Consider the following 19,228-nt stretch of genomic DNA (forward strand, 5'->3'; position numbering starts at 1 on the left):
TGTACCCTGAATGCTTTTGGATGTGTGTTGGGTGGTTGATAAAGGAATATATGTGGAACCCTGCTATGTAGATGGTGTAAGTAACAGAGACTTGAACATATGGGTAGAGTCACTTGGATTGATGATACTTTGGCCAGGCTTTGCCCATCAATTGTCAATGGAAAATGTGACCGAAAACTGCAACCAACATTTTCCTTTGTCTTTGTCCTGAAAGTCTGTATTTTCTTGGGGTTTCTCGGTGAATCTGCTGCCCCCTGGTGTAGGAGATGATGGGGGCAGCACTGAGAGTAGGAACGGCCTCAATGGCACAGATACAGCTGATCTTGTTGAATCATTATTAATACAGAAAGGTTTAATGTTTGGGTAAAGGGGAACTCAACCCCTTGTCTGCACTGACTGTGGGGAAACCTACAATTATACAGTAAGTAACGGTACAGGTCACATGACCCAGTTTTCAGTCCACATTCAATAGTATGAAGGATATTTGTCTTATTTCAACCTAAACTACTACATTCAGTATCCGAGAGTGTCCCTGGCTGGAGGTCCCATATGTACCGGAGTCGCAAAGCCGATTATTTTGTTGCTTCGCTTTGTGTTTGTGCTGATTTGCTGATTTGCAATGGAGATGATTCCGCTGCAGCAACTGCTGAGTCAGCACCAGGCCGGCAGTTCCATTTCTCTCTTTATTTCTCTCTGTAAAATGAATGTTTTGTTCCTATTTTAGTTCAAACGCCTGTCACCGTCACAGATCCGATGTGTTTCCCAAATGCTATTTTTCAGCCGAGTGCCTCTTTGTTATTTACGGTTCTGCGCCGCTGCCTCCTCAGTGCAATTGTGTCCAGCAACCCTGTATAAATGCCCCGCAATGAGAAATGGGGCCCCTTGTCAAGGGAAGCTCGGGGGACCCTAGAATGCATAAAATATACAGAATAATCATTATTCGGCCTGTGGTGTCAATTGCATTGTGTTGCCCTTTATATGGAGCAGGATGAAACTGGGGGGTCTGGCTATGGGGGTGCAGGTACCTTTACACCTCTGGGTGGAACATACAGGGTGGGCTTATAATAACTAGTGGGGTATGTGGGTCCCAGATTTGTATGATTTAATCATAGTCACAGGGGCAATATTACTGGCACAGGCTCCATGCCAACAGGTACCACTGTCAGACCAGTTAATAATTGGGGTCTAATGGGCGCCCTGGTGAGACTGGAACGCTCTGATGCCACTTTATCAGGGGTGGGAGGGGAAGTCTGTGACTCAAGAAGTGGGTGGGATTAGGACCCTCTGATGGCATTTTATAGGGGGGTGGGAGGGGAAGTCTGTGACTCAAGAAGTGGGTGGGATTAGGACCCTCTGATGGCATTTTATAGGGGGGTGGGAGGGGAAGTCTGTGACTCAAGAAGTGGATGGGATTAGGACCCTCTGATGGCATTTTATAGGGGGTGAGACGGGAAGTCTGTGACTCAAGAAGTGGATGGGGTTAGGACCCTCTGATGGCATTTTATAGGGGGTGGGACGGGAAGTCTGTGACTCAAGAAGTGGGTGGGATTAGGACCCTCTGATGTCAACTCACATATATACATTTTATAGGTTTGAAACAAAGGAAGGTCCAATATTCTATTCTGAATCAGTTTGATTGTGGGGTGCAGCTGTCTAATGGGGTGAGAGTAAGTAACAGTAATGAGTAACAGGAGTGAGTATGAGACAACTGTAATAATACTGTGTAATACAACTGTAACCGGAGCCAATGCACGAATATTAATTATGACAAAGTCACAGTTTTGATGCATTTTTTATCGTCGGGTCTCTGAACCGTCACAGGCAATTTGCTGAGGTTTTATTACAAATGCATTGGCCTCTTTGTGTTTATTATTATGGAAAAATCCATGTTGGGAATCTGTGCCGGCCCTTTGTTTCGCTGATTGATAGCCCGGCGAGGGGAGACTCTGCTGCCTTACTGGGTATTACTGGTATTACTGGGTATTACTGGTATCACTGGGTATTACTGGTATCACTGGGTATTACTGGTATCACTGGTATTACTGAGTGTTACTGGTATCACTGGTATCAATGGGTATTGCTGGTATCACTGGGTATTACTTGATATTACTGGTATTACTTGGTATTATTGTTATTACTGGTATCACTGGGTATTACTGGTATCGCTGGTATCACTGACTTTTACTAGTATTACGTGGTATTACTGGTATTACTGGGTATTACTGGTATCACTGGGTATTACTGGTATCACTTGGTATTACTGATATTACTTGGTATTACTGGTATTACTTGGTATCACTGGGTATTACTGGTAATACTGGGTATTACTGGGTATTACTGGGTATTACTTGGTATTACTTGGTATCACTGGGTATTACTGGGCAGTATTTTTACTCCCTGCACAATCTTACTGGACTGATGTGGGGAATAATCAAGCGACAGAGACACTCATTGAGTGGAAAGTGTCCCCCCAGAACCCACTGCGTCAGACTGGGGACAGAGACCCATCATCTGAAAAATAGATTTGTACAATAATAGACTCAGGGCCCTCTGGTGCCCCCATCACCCGCCCACACCCCACCTGCCAGCCCCTCCGCGCACCTTATACTTACATTAGCCACAATTGGAGGAAGGGGCAACGGTGGAGGGCAGGAGGGAGTAGGGTCTGGGCCCCCAAGTTTTTTTCCCCAGTGCCCCACTGGCCTAGTCTGACCCTGGACAGAGATGCTTCTGACAATTGGTATCAATTGATATCACTACATGCCTGTATATATTGTTATTGTGATATCACTACACGCCTGTATATATTGTTATTGTGATATCACTACACAACAGTACATATTGATATTGTGATATCACTACATACCTGTATATAATGTTATTGTGATATCATTACACTTCTGTATACATTGTTATTGTGATATCATTGCACGCCTGCATTTATTGTTATTGTGATATCACTACATGCTTGTATATATTGTTATTGTGATATCACTACATGCTTGTATATATTGTTATTGTGATATCACTACACACCTGTATATATTCTTATTGTGATATCGCTACACGCCTGTGCATATTGTTATTGTGATATCACTGCACGCCTGTATATATTGTTCAGTTCAACCCTTTTTGGGGTCTTCTTTAAAAACATTTTTGTCCCTAATGTTTCTTGCTCAGTCTCACTAAAGCAGAGTGTAAATGGCATGGGTGCTGGTTGGAGCCATTCACTCAGGGGTTTATGGAGTGTAGCCAATATCTCATAATTACATCATAACTAAATACACTGCCCCCACTACCCGAGGGAGATATTTATGTCCTGATGGCTTTTGGTTCTGACACATTTGTCTGGATACGGCCCTGGAATCGAATCTGCACCTCGTCTGACACATTCCCAATATTCCCACTCCTTGTTTATCTGTGTTGCTCTGTTATACGAGTCCCTCCTGGCTGCTGTTTTATACTGTCTTTATCTGTGTGTAGAGTCTAATGGCTCAGTATATCAGTGATGCCACTACTGGGTTTCCCGGGGAGGAATATATTTATATAGGGGCAGATTTACTAAGGTTCGAGTGAATTTTCGAAGTACAAAAAGTTCGAATTACGAAGTAATTTTATGGATACTTCGACCATCGAATAGGCTACTACGACTTCGAACTTCGATTCGAATGATTCGAAGTAAAAATCGTTCGACTATTCGACCATTCGATAATCGAAGTACTGTCTCTTGAAAAATACTTCGACTTCAATACTTCGCCAAATTAAACCTGCCGAATTGCTATGTTAGCCTTTACACATCGAATAAAAATCCTTCGATCATACACTAAAATCGTGCGAATCGTTCGATTCAAACAATTTAATCGTTCGTTCAATTGAACTATTTGTATTCAATCGTAGGATTGTCAAATTTGGTGAAAAAACTTCGAATTCGATATTCAAAGTTTTTCAATTCGATGGTCGAATTTCGAAATTTTTTTGTACTTCGAAATTCGACCCTTGATAAATCTGCCCCATACTGTTTGTTTCATGTGAAAAGATTTTGAAAAGTGAAATCCAGGGACACGAAGGAAATTTATCTGAATCAAATGACCACTGGCATTTTACTATCAAGCCACACCCACATTCACAAGCCACACCCATTTCCTTCCTATACTCTATGCCCCACCCCTAATTTTCTGATTTAGTCAGGACAGGCCTGAATTGCTGGAAGGGCCTTAGTATAAGACTAGTGTCACATGGGGCCATTTTTTTTATTTGTGTTTTTTTGAGTTATTTAGCTTTTAATTCAGCTGCTCTTCAGTTTGCAATTTCACCAATCTGGTTGCTAGGGTCCAAATTCCCCTAGCAACCAAACACTGAATTTGACTGGAATATGAATAGGAGAGGCCTGAATAAAAAAAGATGAACAATAAAAAGTCAGTGACCCATTCTATTTAAAAGCTGGAAAGAGTCAGAAGAAATAGGCAAATAATTTAAAAAACTATAAAAAATAAATGATGAAGACCAATTGAAAAGTTGCTTATTCTATAACAAACTAAAAGTTACTTAAAGATCATCAACCACCTGTATAATAATCAATTTAGCCCAAATTTAAACCACATGCCGTATATGAATTATCATTGGCTGTATGTCGAGGTTTTTTTTTTTTATAAACACTGTGCGTCCCTTTAAATTCGATAATCTGGGAATCCAGCATCGCAAACACTGCATCTTAAATTCCCTGTGTTTCAGGTGTTCGACTTTAAACAGGTTGCTACGGGCAACGACAGTTATTACCTTAGCCTTGTTGTTGCCTTAGGAACCCGCAATGTAAAAATATGGGCTCAGTCTGACGTGTGTTTTTATCTATTATTAATATTTATTATTGGATTTGACGTTAAAGGGGCAGTTACCTAGCGATTAACTTCACATATGGTCACGTGAATAACGTCAACTAATTGTTTTGGGTTTTTTTTAACAGTTTTTAAATTATTTAATTTTTTTTAAGGTCCCAATTACCCTAGCAACCAGGCAGCAGTTTGAATGATGAGGAAATGAGAGTTTGAGCAGGGTCTAGTAACCAATAGCAACCAATTTGATTTTGCTTTCGGACATATGACAACGAGTTCACTATGGGTCACTATGGAGATAATCTTTGCTGTTTCATTACAGAACCCCCTTTATATTCTAATAACTTTATCGCTATAAATAACTGTCTATAGTGTTCAGTAGGTACAGGGCCTATGGTTAGTGTCAATTTAAGTGCCGAATGATTGTGAGCTCCTTGGTCCTAAAAAGTGAGAACTATAAAGAGTGAGATGTAATGTCAGAAATAAGCTCCTCCCTCCAGCAGTGCACACAGAGAAGCTCCACCTTTTCCGTTGGCCGGACACTGTGTAGAACACAGAGAAAACGGCTGAAAAATGAAATTTAACTCTTCATCCTGGGGTTGATTCTCTGCCCAGAATCCAGTGGTGCCATTCGTTTAAAGATGCGCGTATCACTTTAATTCAACGAACCCACCCAGTAGAGTGCAGTTTATTTGTGATGCTGAAAAGTTTCACTTTAAAATAGTAAAGGGCAATGGCGGATACTCTCAAGATCTGCACTGCGGGGGCTGGGGAGTTCCCAACGTCCTGATCTGCACATTTTCTTCTGAACTTTCCCTTTGGGGTTCCTCCCGCTCACCCCAATAACCGCACCGTTCCATGGGCAGCCATTATAACTGAGAAAGAAGCAGTGTAATTACAGGCTTAGAGTTCCCTGTCTGAACCCGACGCTCCCAGAAAGCACTTAATGTCCTGCCGCCCCAGGTGCCCCGCTGTTTATACGAGAGAATTGGGGGTGATTTAAAGGAGAATTAAATGAAATTATGTTCAGCTCTTGACCTGTAAAACTTTCCTCAGACCTACTTTGTATTTCTTCTCTTTAACCAAAGCACAAGCGGCACCTGAAGGCTGATCCTGTAATTCAGATTGTGCACCCGGGGGTTCCAGGCGTCTCAGGCCCCGGGGCCCACTTACAGCTGGGCAGGAATATTTATTAGAGGAACTCACGGGGAAGATGGAAATTCAGAATCAAATTGACTTTATAATAAGGCCTATTAATAATAAATGGCTCATCATTATACACGCGTGGGGCAGTGAGTGTGCATAAGTAATGCACCCCCTAGTGTAACCTATCAGGATATTAGACATGAGAACTTTTATATTACGGTTATATTGGAGTTATACAGGGGGCGCCACTGACCCAACATGGGGGCACAAAATACAGGTGCAAGTAGAGATGAGGTTTATTTAGACCCTCATTATGTCATGTGTTCCCTCTCAGGTCAGTGTAAGAAGATGTCGCCGCCAGACTCGGGGACCCTGCACGTCGTCTATGGCAATGGCTCCTCCGTTGGCTCCGTGTTAATGTTCCAGTGTTCCTCTATGTACCAACTGGTGGGAGAAGGAATCTCTACCTGTGTATGGAGAGGGAACAGCACCTTATGGACCTCAGGGGCCCCCACGTGCAAAGGTAACGCCCCTCGCTGGCACACTGAATGCTGATTGGAGAATAAACCTTGTATATCAAATACACTGATTCTGTTACACCATGTGACATGATTCTATAGGTGAGCTTTGTACCATCATACAGTTCAACCTTCACATAGCATGATGGGTAAATGGGAGGAGCCTGTAAGAAATAGTTTCACAATTTGTAGTAATTAAAGGGCATCTATGCCATGACTGTACGAGGTGTATGTTTATAAAAAACACACTGATGAGTATTGGGTAGAATTACTATATATAAATATATAAGGGGGATATGATCACTATATATAAATATATAAGGGGATATGATCACTATATATAAATATATAAGGAGGATATGATCACTATATATAAATATATAAGGGGGATATGATCACTATATATAAATATATAAGGGGATATAATCACTATATATAAATATATAAGGGGGATATGATCACTATATATAAATATATAAGAGGGATATGATCACTATATATAAATATATAAGGGGATATAATCACTATATATAAATATATAAGGGGATATGATCACTATATATAAATATATAAGGGGGATATGAATCACTATATTAATAGTATAAGGGGGATATAATCACTATATATAAATATATAAGGGGATATGATCACTTTATATAAATATATAAGGGGGATATGATCACTTTATATAAATATATAAGGGGATATGATCACTATATATAAATATATAAGGGACAGTAATGAAATAGAGAAAGTACAGAGAAGAGCGACTAAGCTGATAAAGGGAATGGAAGGGATCAGTAATGGGGAAAGACAAGTTGGGATTGGTTACACTGAGAAGAGACAGTTAAGGGGGATATGATCACTATATATAAATATATAAGGGGGATATGATCACTATATATAAATATATAAGGGGATATGATCACTATATATAAATATATAAGGGGATATGATCACTATATATAAATATATAAGGGGGATATGATCACTATATAAAAATATATAAGGGGATATGATCACTATATATAAATATATAAGGGGGATATGATCACTATATATAAATATACAAGGGGGATATGATCACTATAATATAAATATATAAGGGGATATAATCACTATATATAAATATATAAGGGGGATATGATCACTATATATAAATATATAGAGGGATATGATCACTATATATAAATATATAAGGGGATATAATCACTATATATAAATATATAAGGGGGATATGATCACTATATATAAATATATAAGGGGATATGATCACTTTATATAAATATATAAGGGGGATATGATCACTTTATATAAATATATAAGGGGATATGATCACTATATATAAATATATAAGGGACAGTAATGAAATAGAGAAAGTACAGAGAAGAGCGACTAAGCTGATAAAGGGAATGGAAGGGATCAGTTATGGGGAAAGACAAGTTGGGATTGGTTACACTGGAGAAGAGACAGTTAAGGGGGATATGATCACTATATATAAATATATAAGGGGATATGATCACTATATATAAATATATAAGGGGGATATGATCACTATATATAAATATATAAGGGGGATATGATCACTATATATAAATATATAAGGGGATATGATCACTATATATAAATATATAAGGGGCAGTAATGAAATAGAGAAAGTATAGAGAAGAGCGACTAAGCTGATAAAGGGAATGGAAGGGATCAGTTATGGGGAAAGACAAGTTGGGATTGGTTACACTGGAGAAGAGACAGTTAAACATAATTATTTATTCACCAGTCGATACTGTTGACATAGCAGTCATGAGCCAATCAGAGTAGAGAAAAGAAATTTCAGTTTTAATTCTAGGGCTAATAAACTGCCAATAATACTCTCAGGACAATGACAAATCCACAAATTGATCTCATTGGGCTCTTGGAATCAGGGGGAATGTTTTCTGGGGGAAACTGAAGACGGATGTAGATGGGTTTATACCTTCCTCTGGGGCAGAAATGAGATTGAACTTTATTCATGCCCAGTTCAAGTACTGGGAAGTTCAGTAGATAAAAGACACGGGGCCCCTGCAGAGAAGCTGATGAGTCTGACTGGCGCATTGTGGGGATCGATTTCTATTTCCTCTTGAATTTCATTCCCGGAGCAGAAATAGGAAGTTGCTGCTTAAATCACACGAGTGACAAAGGGAGACTTTATGATCCGTCTGTTTGAGAAACTGCAACTGTATCGTAAATAAATGATTTAATACACCCCCTGCTACTGCCCAACTGCACCTCTCACTGACTGGGGACAACACAACCTCAAGTGGCTCTAAATCCAGAGACCCCCAAATAAAACATGTAGTTTAACCCCTACCTGACACTTTCCTTCTTAATATAATGATGCAAGGTTATATATCACTCTCATTGCTGTTGTCTGTCACTGTCTGTCTGTCAATTTCTCTTCTCTGCACTGCTGCCTCTGACTCCTGATACAACTTCCCAATATCCATTCATTCCTCATTCTCACTGGGTTTATAGTTTTGTGTAACTGTCATTGTGTCTGTCCCTTTCTCTTCTCTGCACTGCTGCTTCTGACTCCTGATACAACTTCCCAATATCCATTCATTCCTCATTCTCACTGGGTTTATAGTTCTGTGTAACTGTCATTGTGTCTGTCCCTTTCTCTTCTCTGCACTGCTGCCTCTGACTCCTGATACAACTTCCCAATATCCATTCATTCCTCATTCTCACTGGGTTTATAGTTCTGTGTAACTGTCATTGTGTCTGTCCCTTTCTCTTCTCTGCACTGCTGCTTCTGACTCCTGATACAACTTCCCAATTTCCATTCATTCCTCATTCTCACTGGGTTTATAGTTCTGTGTAACTGTCATTGTGTCTGTCCCTTTCTCTTCTCTGCACTGCTGCTTCTGACTCCTGATACAACTTCCCAATTTCCATTCATTCCTCATTCTCACTGGGTTTATAGTTCTGTGTAACTGTCATTGTGTCTGACCCTTTCTCTGCACTGCTGCCTCTGACTCCTGATACAACTTCCCAATATCCATTCATTCCTCATTCTCACTGGGTTTATAGTTCTGTGTAACTGTCATTGTGTCTGTCCCTTTCTCTTCTCTGCACTGCTGCCTCTGACTCCTGATACAACTTCCCAATATCCATTCATTCCTCATTCTCACTGGGTTTATAGTTCTGTGTAACTGTTATTGTGTCTGTCCCTTTCTCTGCACTGCTGCTTCTGACTCCTGATACAACTTCCCAATATCCATTCATTCCTCATTCTCACTGGGTTTATAGTTCTGTGTAATTGTCATTGTGTCTGTCCCTTTCTCTTCTCTGCACTGCTGCTTCTGACTCCTGATACAACTTCCCAATATCCATTCATTCCTCATTCTCACTGGGTTTATAGTTCTGTGTAACTGTCATTGTGTCTGTCCCTTTCTCTTCTCTGCACTGCTGCTTCTGACTCCTGATACAACTTCCCAATATCCATTCATTCCTCATTCTCACTGGGTTTATAGTTCTGTGTAACTGTCATTGTGTCTGACCCTTTCTCTGCACTGCTGCCTCTGACTCCTGATACAACTTCCCAATATCCATTCATTCCTCATTCTCACTGGGTTTATAGTTCTGTGTAACTGTCATTGTGTCTGTCCCTTTCTCTTCTCTGCACTGCTGCTTCTGACTCCTGATACAACTTCCCAATATCCATTCATTCCTCATTCTCACTGGGTTTATAGTTCTGTGTAACTGTCATTGTGTCTGTCCCTTTCTCTTCTCTGCACTGCTGCCTCTGACTCCTGATACAACTTCCCAATATCCATTCATTCCTCATTCTCACTGGGTTTTATAGTTCTGTGTAACTGTCATTGTGTCTGTCCCTTTCTCTTCTCTGCACTGCTGCCTCTGACTCCTGATACAACTTCCCAATATCCATTCATTCCTCATTCTCACTGGGTTTATAGTTCTGTGTAACTGTTATTGTGTCTGTCCCTTTCTCTGCACTGCTGCTTCTGACTCCTGATACAACTTCCCAATATCTATTCATTCCTCATTCTCACTGGGTTTATAGTTCTGTGTAATTGTCATTGTGTCTGTCCCTTTCTCTGCACTGCTGCTTCTGACTCCTGATACAACTTCCCAATATCCATTCATTCCTCATTCTCACTGGGTTTATAGTTCTGTGTAATTGTCATTGTGTCTGTCCCTTTCTCTGCACTGCTGCCTCTGACTCCTGATACAACTTCCCAATATCCATTCATTCCTCATTCTCACTGGGTTTATAGTTCTGTGTAACTGTCATTGTGTCTGTCCCTTTCTCTGCACTGCTGCCTCTGACTCCTGATACAACTTCCCAATATCCATTCATTCCTCATTCTCACTGGGTTTATAGTTCTGTGTAACTGTAACAGATACTGGGGAGGGTGGTGTGAGCTGGGGACAAATAAGTTATTTAGTCAGCACTCACCCACTTATTAACCTCTTAGTAATTCTGGCGGTGCACGTGACCAGTGGCCCACTGTCCAACCGACTTTACGAAATATTCCAATATATGACACAGCTCCAGTCAAGATAATAATCTAAAAAGCCTTTATTTGCACATGGCTTCAGGATCTACAACAAACATGACGTTTCGGGCTCACCTTAGTGAGCTGAGACAGAATTATCCCACTTGCGTTTGTGCCCCAGACAGTGCGACAGCTGAAACAGGTTGTTCTCTATTTGATATTCAGTAGGTCTCGGCGCAACCCACATTGCTGCTCTCTATAGGCCAATTATAGGGGAATGGATTGAGAGATTGCTGCGGATACAGTACACGTTGCTGGGTAAATCAGTATGGCAGCAAATAATGACATCACAATTACAAAGCTCACGTTTTTTTTCCTAAATATGAGTAAATTGGGGTTGTCATGGTGACAGTGAGGAATGTTTATTATAAGCTGGAGTTTAATGAAGGGGGTTGTTGATCTGAACTGAACTGAAGAAAAATGGACAATTGCTGCTGTTTTTTGCACATTGATGTGAATGAGCCCCAGTAACGTTTGTGCCGCTTCTCTCCTGTGTCCCCCCAGCCCTTTCCAGGTACGAGACTTTCGGCTTTAAAGTGGCAGTAATCGCCTCCATTGTGAGCTGCGCCATTATCCTGCTCATGTCCATGGCCTTCCTTACGTGTTGTCTCGTCAGCTGCGTCAAGAAAAACGAGAGGCGCCGATCCGAGAGGTAAGAAGTGAAACTGGGATGTCGGTATGGTCGCTCCTATATTCTGTAATGGCTGAATTCAGGGCAGGGGGGCTCCCAGCAGTTCTGTAAGGCTGGAGGCTCAACCTGAGGAATGGGGGGACTTGTATAATTGGTGCACAAGGTGCAAGCAGCAGGGCGACAGGCAAGCTGTGAAATCAGATGCTTTGCTCCCACTCTTTGCATTTTGCCCATTGCTTTATGTGAGGCACAATTAGATGAGTGATCACTGTGACCTGCAGTTCCGTTTCTGACCTGTTGGTGGCAGTGAATCCCATCGTAGAGACAAACCTATTGGCTTCTCTGCTGCGCCCCCTGCAGGTTTATCAAGAATCAAATGAAAGAATCTGGGGCTTTTATTCAGCCAATCAAATGTTTCCAAGGGGTGAAACAAATATAAAGACACCCCCCCCCACTCCCCACCGACACACAGACGGGTAACAGGGAGCGCAGCCATTCAGCCGTCTCAGCAGCGAATCACCATGGAGATGCCCAGCGAGCAAAATCCGATTTATAACATAAATTTTATATAAAAATACTCAGGGGACAAAACAAGCCTCTGGCACTGCATTAACCCTTCAGCCCTTCTCAGAGTGGCATCTCATTGGAACCTAATAATTCTAATGCCTCATAATGGGGTGTCACAGGGGGGTACATATTGCACCTAATGTGTAAGTTCATGCCTTGTGTCCCCCCATGTGGGGGCCCTTCTCACTCATTGAAACAAATTAAAATTGCTCATTATTTCTCCCAACTGACCAGAGACTTTCTCTCTCCGTTACTGTTCCTTTAAATTCTACCTCCTGTGCCCGGAGTCATTGCCCTGTATTTATTCACCTTCAGCCCCCGGGGGATTATGTGCCATGAAGCAAGTGCCATTAGCCACAGGTCATTGCCTTTATTATCCCATCCAGTGCGGCTGCTTTATTAGTGGGGCTGGCAGGAAGGTCATTAATAAAATCTCAACTGATTGGGGCGTCTGTCGGGCACTAGAGCCTTTAATTGGATGCGGCAGAATAACTGGAGAGAACATTACACTCGGCTACAGCTAAAGGCCAAATAACCCAGAGGGGAAAGTGTGTTTTATTCCCAGAGATTTCCTAAATGTTATTATTATCCACTGTTACTATAGGCACCATCTCTCCCTACTATACCTGCTATCCCACAGTCACACTCCCTTCCCAGAGACTATTATACACTGTTACTATAGGCACCATCTCTCCCTACTATACCTGCTATCCCACAGTCACACTCCCTTCCCAGAGACTATTATCCACTGTTACTATAGGCACCATCTCTCCCTACTATACCTGCTATCCCACAGTCACACTCCCTTCCCAGAGACTATTATCCACTGTTACTATAGACACATCTCTCCCTACTATACCTGCTATCCCACAGTCACACTCCCTTCCCAGAGACTATTATCCACTGTTACTATAGGCACCATCTCTCTCTACTATACCTGCTATCCCACAGTCACACTCCCTTCCCAGAGACTATTACCCACTGTTACTATAGACACATCTCTCCCTACTATACCTGCTATCCCACAGTCACACTCCCTTCCCAGAGACTATTATCCACTGTTACTATAGGCACCATCTCTCCCTACTATACCTGCTATCCCACAGTCACACTCCCTTCCCAGAGACTATTATCCACTGTTACTATAGGTACCATCTCTCCCTACTATACCTGCTATCCCACAGTCACACTCCCTTCCCAGAGACTATTATCCACTGTTACTATAGGCACCATCTCTCCCTACTATACCTGCTATCCCACAGTCACACTCCCTTCCCAGAGACTATTATCCACTGTTACTATAGGTACCATCTCTCCCTACTATACCTGCTATCCCACAGTCACACTCCCTTCCCAGAGACTATTATCCACTGTTACTATAGACACATCTCTCCCTACTATACCTGCTATCCCACAGTCACACTCCCTTCCCAGAGACTATTATCCACTGTTACTATAGGCACCATCTCTCCCTACTATACCTGTTATCCCACAGTCACACTCCCTTCCCAGAGACTATTATCCACTGTTACTATAGGTACCATCTCTCCCTACTATACATGCTATCCCACAGTCACACTCCCTTCCCAGAGACTATTATCCACTGTTACTATAGACACATCTCTCCCTACTATACCTGCTATCCCACAGTCACACTCCCTTCCCAGAGACTATTATCCACTGTTACTATAGGCACCATCTCTCCCTACTATACCTGCTATCCCACAGTCACACTCCCTTCCCAGAGACTATTATCCACTGTTACTATAGGTACCATCTCTCCCTACTATACATGCTATCCCACAGTCACACTCCCTTCCCAGAGACTGTTATCCACTGTTACTATAGACACCATCTCTCCCTACTATACCTGCTATCCCACAGTCACACTCCCTTCCCAGAGACTATTATCCACTGTTACTATAGGCACCATCTCTCCCTACTATACCTGCTATCCCACAGTCACACTCCCTTCCCAGAGACTATTATCCACTGTTACTATAGACACATCTCTCCCTACTATACCTGCTATCCCACAGTCACACTCCCTTCCCAGAGACTATTATCCACTGTTACTATAGACACATCTCTCCCTACTATACCTGCTATCCCACAGTCACACTCCCTTCCCAGAGACTATTATCCCACTGTTACTATAGACACCATCTCTCCCTACTATACCTGTTATCCCACAGTCACACTCCCTTCCCAGAGACTATTATCCACTGTTACTATAGGCACCATCTCTCCCTACTATACCTGCTATCCCACAGTCACACTCCCTTCCCAGAGACTATTATCCACTGTTACTATAGACACATCTCTCCCTACTATACCTGCTATCCCACAGTCACACTCCCTTCCCAGAGACTATTATCCACTGTTACTATAGACACATCTCTCCCTACTATACCTGCTATCCCACAGTCACACTCCCTTCCCAGAGACTATTATCCCACTGTTACTATAGACACCATCTCTCCCTACTATACCTGCTATCCCACAGTCACACTCCCTTCCCAGAGACTATTATCCACTGTTACTATAGGCACCATCTCTCCCTACTATACCTGCTATCCCACAGTCACACTCCCTTCCCAGAGACTATTATCCACTGTTACTATAGGCACCATCTCTCCCTACTATACCTGCTATCCCGCAGTCACACTCCCTTCCCAGAGACTATTATCCAGTGTTACTATAGGCACCATCTCTCCCTACTATACCTGCTATCCCACAGTCACACTCGATTCCCAGAGACTATTATCCACTGTTACTATAGACACCATCTCTCCCTACTATACCTGCTATCCCACAGTCACACTCATTCCCCAGAGACTATAGTATATATTATGTGTCTATAGATGCTGCTGTATTGACTGCACTCTCAGGGTGCAGATTTATGGGGTTCAGGCCAGTTGCAAGTGCTTGAATCCCCCAAACACATCTCTGACTGTGCTGTAAATCTGTGTGTGCGCCTTTAAGTAAAAAGGAAGAGAAGTTGGTATTTGTGATGTTCAGGGCAGGAGGGATCAGGTGGAAATAGTCCTCGTTCTATTTTTCTTTTTTTCACCTTTTTTCTGCGCAGAGAGAAGGTCGTGTGGAATCAGTTGGACTGTGAGGGGCTGGAGAATGTGCAGGTGGAGCAGTTTGGGATGAAAGGCAGAAATAATAACAATAATAAAGATGGCGGCCGGCCCGCGCTGGCGGATTGGATCAATATGTCGTATGAGAACCACGGATTCTGCAGGTGAGTAACAGACACTGGACTCCCAGATCCTTGTGTCCAACACAGAGAAATGTACCCTGTGCCCCCAGCTGTCATCAAACTGAATTCCCATGTGATTAGAGAAAACAATATAGATTTATATATTCTGCTAAGAATCAGGAGACTTGATTCGCTATAAATATTGTTAAAATGAATGAAGGATCCAGGGTGAGTGCGGAATTAATTCCAGGGAATCTGCACAGGGATTTGTTTAGAGCTGAATATTGTGGTGCTGATTGGGGACAGTCCCAAAAAATGGGAGATATTTATATTATTTAATGGGAATTGGAAGAAGAAGGAGGTGAGAGTTACACTAAGTGCTGATTCCCTAAACTGCAATTGTAATGATTTAATTGGACTGTTTGCTGCTCATTATCTTCTGCCCATTATTATAAGGAGAATTAAACCCTTTAATGTGTTTTATAATTAATACAGAACATTTTATTAGAGAATTGGATTTACCTGCTCGTGTTACACAGAAATATGTCTTAGCACTGGGGGCCTACAACTGTGATCCCCCCACTTTTTTCTTGGGGGAAGGCAGGGGAGTTGTGTGTATGAAAATGGGGGGCAGAAATACCAGATTGTTCCCCACACTCAGGATACCTCATTCTACTTTGTAATTGGGTTTCAGGGACATTATAGAGAGTATTATACAGGTGTGGGACCTGTTATCCAGAATTCTCGGGACCTGGGGTTTCAAAAATAATTTAAACATGAAATAAACCCAATAGGCTGGTTTTGCCCCCAATAAGGATTAATAAGGATTAATTATATCTTAATTGGGATCAAGTACAAGCGACTGTTTTATTATTACACAGAAAAAGGAAATCAGTTTTTAAAATGATAATTTAATGTGTAGTGAATGGGAGATGGTCTTCCTGTAATTCAGATAATTCTGGATAATGGGCTTCTGGATAACAGATCCCATGCCTATAATTAGTTATAAAGGGCCAACATATCCCGCAGCGCAGTACAATAGAAGGTTGTCGTGTGTATCTTGCCCCAGTCTTAAATGGCCCTTGTGTTATGGGGACCGGGCAGTACCAGGAGGGATGTGGCATTTAGCAGCTGGCAGTTGTATACAGGGACACACTGAAGTATGTTTGGCTAGAGGAGAAAAGACACTTACTGGAGATAATAGAAATATCTGGTTATTCTGGCCTGGCTGGCATTCAGTGAGTTAATATATATATATATATATATATATATATATATATATATATATATATATATATATATATATAAGTCAATATGTGGGTGTTTTTTTAGCCTCCGGCTGTCGTGTAATTTGGTGCTGAAATGATTCATTAAACACTTTTTCCTATAAACAGTGTTTCCTTCTGTGACAAACACAAATCAGGCAAAATCTGTTGTTTTTCTTCATTTTCTTCATTAATTAGTGCCTGCGGCTCTCCCCCTTTTCTCTTGTTGTAACCCCTACTTACCCACAGTGTTGTCAGGGGCAGGAATGGCCAGTGAGCTAGGGAATAATTGCGGCTGTTCCTGCTGAATTGTGCTTAGTACAGGGAATACCTATGCTGCCATAGTTTTATGGGATCTCTCTGTACAGACTATGAGCAAACTTAGGGGCTGTTCCTGCTGAATTGTGCTTAGTACAGGGAATACCTATGCTGCCATAGTTTTATGGGATCTCTCTGTACAGACTATGAGCAAACTTAGGGGACTGTTCCTGCTGAATTGTGCTTAGTACAGGGGAATACCTATGCTGCCATAGTTTTATGGGATCTCTCTGTACAGACTATGAGCAAACTTAGGGACTGTTCCTGCTGAATTGTGCTTAGTACAGGGAATACCTATGCTGCCATAGTTTTATGGGATCTCTCTGTACAGACTATGAGCAAACTTGGGGGCTGTTCCTGCTGAATTGTGCTTAGTACAGGGAATACCTATGCTTGCCATAGTTTTATGGGATCTCTCTGTACAGACTATGAGCAAACTTAGGGGACTGTTCCTGCTGAATTGTGCTTAGTACAGGGAATACCTATGCTGCCATAGTTTTATGGGATCTCTCTGTACAGACTATGAGCAAACTTAGGGGCTGTTCCTGCTAAATTGTGCTTAGTACAAACTCACAATAGTCTTTGGGGTGGCCCACACACACCTTTTGCAGCCCCTAGCTCAGGGTATTGAATTAATTGATTAAATCGGAGTTTATCGGAAATGAGTTTTCTCGATAATTGATGTTTAGCATAAGGGATCCTATACTTGTATTATCTACACTACTTGTGTTTAATTTAAGTATTTCTTTATTTAAACCAAATTTATTTTCCTGTTTTTAATGCCTTTAGATGCCACGATGTCTGGGCGGGGGAAGTCCCCACTGTTGGTTTCGGTGGAGAACATTCTGCTGCCGGGCCAAGAAGTGCCAGTCATGTTGTGCCCAGTGGAGCGATACAGACAGTGAGCCGGGGGCACATAATAGAAGTCTATGGTCGGGACAAGGAATTTATTAGGAGGTTCGAGGCACATTTACCCGAGTGAAACCAACAAACTGACAAATAATGAACTGAAGAACCAAGTGGGTCACCCATGTGCCTTACTCACGACTGGAACATTCTTGTGGGTCGGATCATGTTAAACTCCAGAGAATATTTCCAGGTGCCAACTGATCATTTGCTGATTTTTTTTCTGCATAAATATCCCCAATTTCATGATGTGACTTTAGAAACCGTCATATTTTATTAAAGTCCAAATTCTCTGGAACCACCAGACACCTAAAGCCAATAGGGACCCTACAGAATGTCCAGCACCCAGATGCCCCTCCAGGAGAAGGTGCTGATACTTTTAAACATAAAGTTTTTGTGTCAATATTTTTGGATGCCGAAAGAAATTCGGAGAAAAGTAAGCTCTTGGGGTGAGTTTCCCTTTGCAGAACGAGGGCTGTATAAATATCAAACCCTGCAGCGGGGAACACAGGCGGCATTTTATACACCGGATCAGCACTTGGCTCCGATTTGGGGACAGCAATTTTGTAACTGAAGAACTTTTAATTCACCCCTCGTCTCTCAGCTGCGATGCCAGAACCAACTGATAAAAGCACCAGCCTTAGCAATAAATATCAAACTGGGTTTTTGTATTTGATCTGACTCTGGTGCTGGTTCTGACTCCTAGTGTCTCATTTTGTACTAACTAAAGGGAATTCTCACAAGCGGCCCAAATTCCAAGGAGATTCCTTATTATTGTTCTTTATTCCCAATAATGTTTAACAAGAGAAGGACTCAAGGACTCGCCATCACTTCATCTCATTGGCATCGTCTCAACACCCACTTGCTGCTCTCTGGAAATGGTGCCATGAAGGTTGGCCATGAAGGTTGGACATGAAGGTTAGACATGAAGGCTGGGCATGAAGGTTGGACATGAAGGTTGGCCATGAAGGTTGGACATGAAGGTTAGACATGAAGGTTGGACATGAAGGTTGGACATGAAGGTTGGACATGAAGGTTGGACATGAAGGTTAGACATGAAGGTTGGACATGAAGGTTGGACATGAAGGTTGGACATGAAGGTTGGACATGAAGGTTAGACATGAAGGTTGGACATGAAGGTTGGACATGAAGGTTGGACATGAAGGTTAGACATAAAGGCTGGGCATGAAGGTTGGGCATGAAGGTTAGACATGAAGGTTGGCCATGAAGGTTGGCCATGAAGTGTGGCCATGAAGGTTGGACATGAAGGTTGGACATGAAGGT

The 19,228-nt window shown here is 42.0% G+C and overlaps 1 protein-coding gene across 1 annotated transcript in view; it reads left to right on the forward strand.

The window, feature by feature from the left end:
- The window catches only part of susd3.L (sushi domain containing 3 L homeolog), a 35,008-nt gene extending 16,252 nt beyond the window's left edge, over positions 1-18,756 (forward strand). The window contains exons 2-5 of the mRNA XM_018240400.2: positions 6,310-6,498; positions 11,554-11,701; positions 15,336-15,497; positions 17,828-18,756. Of these exons, the coding sequence (XP_018095889.1) occupies positions 6,310-6,498; positions 11,554-11,701; positions 15,336-15,497; positions 17,828-18,020 (692 nt within the window). The 3' untranslated portion in view covers positions 18,021-18,756. The remainder of the gene's footprint in view (positions 1-6,309; positions 6,499-11,553; positions 11,702-15,335; positions 15,498-17,827) is intronic.
- The last annotated feature ends 472 nt before the right edge of the window (positions 18,757-19,228 follow it).

Source organism: Xenopus laevis, chromosome 4L (assembly GCF_017654675.1).
Source record: "Xenopus laevis strain J_2021 chromosome 4L, Xenopus_laevis_v10.1, whole genome shotgun sequence".
In the NCBI taxonomy this organism is placed as follows: domain Eukaryota; kingdom Metazoa; phylum Chordata; class Amphibia; order Anura; family Pipidae; genus Xenopus; species Xenopus laevis.